Genomic DNA, 4,442 nt, shown 5'->3' with positions numbered 1-4,442 from the left:
CGTGGGGACTCAGCGATAGAATCGTCCTCAATGTGTGTTGGAGAAGAGTTCCTGTGTTCATCATGATGTGGTGCTTCCGGATTTTCACCATGCATCGAGTGGTCATGTTCAGGTGAGGCTTCCTTTCTGTCCTCATGAGCTGGAAGATTATGTTGTTGTTGTACAGATTCGTTCAGATGCGGAATGATAGCACGAGACGAGTGAACTGGATTTTTACTGGATGCTTCATCCAAGTCTTCGTCTTCAGATGGAATTTTCAAGAGAGGTGGTCTTTGTGGACAGTTAGCATAGTCCGTTTCGACCAAGATAGTGTGGCTATCTTCTGGTTCTTCTTCTTCAGCACCTTCTCCTCCTTGTTGATTATTGTTATCATCATTATCATCATCATCAGTATCATCAGTACCACTGTTGTTGTCTTCTGTTTCATCATCATTGTTCTCGTCTTCATTTTCTTCTTCATCCTCTTCTTCGATTTCGTTGCCATGAGCATCTTTCGTTCCACTAGCACTGCCTTTGGGATCTCGAGGATGATCTTTGCCATTTTGGCTTTAAATTTTGGATAGCAGCATGATGTAGCGAAGTTGTTTCAATTCGGTTCAGTCATTGGATCCATGGGAGGTTTATGAAGAGGAATTACCAAGGGAGCTTTGTCCTTCCCGAGAGATCGATGAGTTATTCTATAAGAGTACACTCGGTGGATCTCCTCAATTCGCACAACCTTTTCGACGTCCTGAGTTTCAAGCCATTGAAGTGCGAATTCTTCTTCGTCGATCATGCTTCAAAAGTTTCGAGAAAGGTTCTGAGAGGTGCCGTGCGCACTTGTGCCATTGTAGAACTCGATTGTAATCTCTTTCAATCGATTCTCTGAGAGATTTATCGAGGGTGTACTGGTCTGGAGAAGATTGACGAGCAGATGGTGTCGGACAAAAGATGTTTGAGCAGCTGTCATCTCGTCTACTAGTGCAGGTTCTTGTGTCAGAATTACCTACTCAGCAATAGTAGGTTCTTGTGGAAGAGATTGAGCATCATTTGGAGCATCAGAGGCTGCTTTCGGGATGTCTTCTGGAGAGCCCGACTCTTGTGGAAGATTTTGACATCTTTCCTCCATTTCTACAGTAACAGGTTCTTGTGTCAACTCTCGGAGGAGTTGCTCTGCTAAGGTAGGTTCTTGTGGATGAGGAACAAGAGATGCATTCGGATTGGTGGATTTGTGAGCAACGGGACTTCTTTCGGGCAGAGAAGTTTTCAGTTCCCCCTCAGAGGTAGCTACTTTCGGGATGTCTTCCCCTGTGATGTTGCTCCTAAGGGTTCCCGGTTTTGAGCAGGTCTCATTCGACTTCGTTTGCTTAGACGAATGAGAGGTTGATCATCATCATCTTCAGAGGAGTTCTGCACAATCAAAGTTTTGAGAGGAGGATCACCTTTCGTCTTTGGTTGGGAGATGACCGTCTTTTGAGTCTTAACCCGAGAAGAGGGTTTTTCTTGTTTCTGCCGTTTTGGTTTTGGTTGAGCTTCTTCGTCTGCTTTGGGGGTTTTTAACTTTCGTTTGGACTTCCCTTTGGGCAGATTGGATTCAAGAGGAATGCCAATTCCAACGCCTTTTGTCTGTCATATCCAGATGGTTTTTGCTTCATGTGACAGACCTTTTGACCAGGTGGAGCACCAGCACGTAGAATCACTCCTTTTGTGGCAAGAAGATGGCTTATAATGAAACCGAAGCCCATCTTCTTTGTAATGTCACCAGGACTCCTGCGATTGAATGTGATGGTGTGGGCAATGTTGTTGAATACTATTTTGGACCAATCAACCTTATGCAAATGAAGGAAGGCGTGCAGCATTTTCAGCTTTTCCCTTGTGACATCATCTGTGCAGAAGTCTTGTGGTCCACAATCTTGTTGAAGATGTCTACTGCAAACTCATAATCCAACCGGAACCATTTTTTCTTGAGGGGCCAGAAAATTTTATCTTTGGAAGGGGCCTCCTTGTGTCGTATGGATTCATAGAAATCCTCCGGATCTAGATGATAATAAATCAGGTTGGATTTGTAGGACTCATCTCGTCTGGGAAACCCAAAATTGATCGAATATCCTCAGCAGTAAACACAATGTGATGTTTATTGACTCTTGAGGTTATGCTCGAGAAATCAGAAGCCACATACGCATTTAAATAAAACTGAGTAATGTCGAGAGGGTACCATTCATCATAGTGATGAGTTATCAAACCATATAAACCTGTTTCTAACAAAAGAGCGATTATCCGTTCTCCAAAGGCTTTATCCAAGACATACTTGCGAAACCCTTCTTCGTCCCACATACTTCCTCCTACTATAAATGGAATTCTGGACTTGATAAACTCTATGTCTTCCGTGGGAAAACTTGGTATTACTGGAGTGGATGAGGGTTCAGGGTTCTCTGGATTCTTTTCGGAAGGAGCCGCCATTGATTATAGAGAGCTTGACTATAGAGAGCTTTGAGAGGAAGGGATGTATTTTTGAGAGATGTAGAACAGACGGAATGAAGGTTTGAGCAGGGTTTATAAAGCTCCGAGTTGGTGTCCTCAAATCAGCCCGTTAAGAAAACTTATTCGAATTTCGAAAAGGAACTCAGCGGTTCACTTCCTCAAGAGGTAACTGATCATCATGGATATGTGATAAGAACGTGTGCAGATCTGAAACGATCATTCCCTCATTTAATGAGGAGAGAGAAAAGCACTCAAGTGCTGAGAGGTGCATTAAATACACGTCGTTGTCCTGTCAGACTAGTGGGATAGTGGCGATTTTCTCGGCCGTATGATCCCAATAACACTTTATGAACGGTTTTAGATTCAAAAAGGAATAGCGTATTAAGTACGATTAAAAAAAAACCGAAAGTTGTTCTGAATTTCATAAGATGCACATAATGTTGCCCGAGAGATTCATGATAAACAACATTGTCACCCGAAAGATTGGTAACTGATCAGTCTTCAAGATTTGTTTAGATGAATCATGAGATCATTTCATGATATCTCCTTTAGGAAATATTTTTCTCACTATTTTGTTCAAGGTGGTCAAATCCTTGAACAAAATTATTTCTTGGGATTTTTGAAAAAAGAAAAAAAGTAAGTTTCGGTCAGAACAAACTTTTAAGGCTTTCAACAAGATTACACAGATACAACATGACATCTTATTAGCACATAGATAGGCAAGCTTTTATTCAACAAACGAGAAGAGAAGATACAGAAACATAGATGATGATTTTCAGAGAATCACTTTTTCTTCCTCTCAACCTTCTTGGATGAAGAGCATTCAGGCTTATCTTTCTTCATCCTTCCAAATACTTCCCTATACCATCTTTTATAGCGCGGAAAGTTGGAACCAGTAGAGGACTCAGCTTCATCATCTTTGTCATACATCTCTTCCAGATTTTCTTGTGCCAGAAAGGCCATGTAGTCCTTGTCAATCCATTTTTTTGGGATTGTCTCACTTGGATCTTTTGAGATCTTTTCTTCATTCTCTGATTCAACGATGAATCCAGCCATATCATCGTATTGAAACGATGAGTCTGAATCAGAGACGAGATTGATAGGAACATTAGGACTATTGCCTGGGTATAAGTCACCTTGCTCCTCCCTGAGGCGCCTAGCGGCCTCTTGGAGCTTGCGAGAGTCACCTCTTGTGAACCTTTTCTTAGGTGACATTGAGAGAGAGAGGAGATGGTGAGAGTTGTGAGAAATTCTCTCCCTTTTTATAGCCAAGGATTGAAGGGCTTATCAGAAAGTTTATCAACATTGCAATCAATGCTCATAAATGTGGTCAAGAGAATGCTGATTTCAGTTGAGACTAAAATTTTGATTCTCTGTAAGGCTCGAGTTCCAATGTGCTTAGCATTCAATAAATTCATAATGAATTTTTGTACTCTTTTTGACCAGATATAACTTGTAATAAATGCATTCAACAGTAATCCTTCCTGTAAACCGAAATCATAAGAAAACGTATGCAATGCATTTATTTGGTTAACACAACCATCATGACATACAGGATAGAAAGAGAGAGAGGCTTAAACATAAAAAGCTCAACCTACTACGGTTCAAAGGAAACGATAGGGCACGTGAAGTTCCAATCGGGTCATCTCATCAGTCACATCAGCCAGATTTGTTGTTTTGGCGTATTCATCCAACTCTTCCAGAGAGAGAGTGGGTTCGGGTGGCTGATCTGTGAACCGAGAGTGGACCCTTGAGAAATCCTCATAGGATTGAACATTGGGTGGAGGAACTTCAGGAGTGGGATACCATCGAAAGGTTGGTGTCGACGAAGAGTCTTTGTTGGATCTCTTCAGCACCATGATTCTCTCATGGGCAAGCCGTCTGGCTTGTTCCAGATGGTACTCCTTTTTGGCCCTAGATTCATCCACAGGACTGTCAAGAACCTCTTTTTCCTTTTCAGAGAAGGTGTTAGGCATTGAGTA

General features: G+C 41.9%; 1 protein-coding gene across 1 annotated transcript; it reads right to left on the bottom strand.

Moving 5' to 3' along the window:
• Positions 1 to 88: 88 nt before the first annotated feature.
• LOC109188596 (nuclear polyadenylated RNA-binding protein 3-like) lies at positions 89 to 1,108 on the bottom strand (the record flags this gene model as incomplete). Its single annotated transcript, XM_019339227.1, has 2 exons — positions 990 to 1,108; positions 89 to 546 (listed from the first exon to the last, which is right to left on the bottom strand). Coding segments are annotated over exons 1-2 (577 nt in total), but the record flags the coding sequence as incomplete, so codon positions are not given.
• Positions 1,109 to 4,442: the final 3,334 nt, after the last annotated feature.

Source organism: Ipomoea nil, unplaced genomic scaffold (assembly GCF_001879475.1).
Source record: "Ipomoea nil cultivar Tokyo-kokei standard unplaced genomic scaffold, Asagao_1.1 scaffold1445, whole genome shotgun sequence".
NCBI lineage: Eukaryota > Viridiplantae > Streptophyta > Magnoliopsida > Solanales > Convolvulaceae > Ipomoea > Ipomoea nil.
Note: the sequence above shows the minus strand (reverse complement) of the source record. Positions and strands in the feature narration are given on the sequence as shown.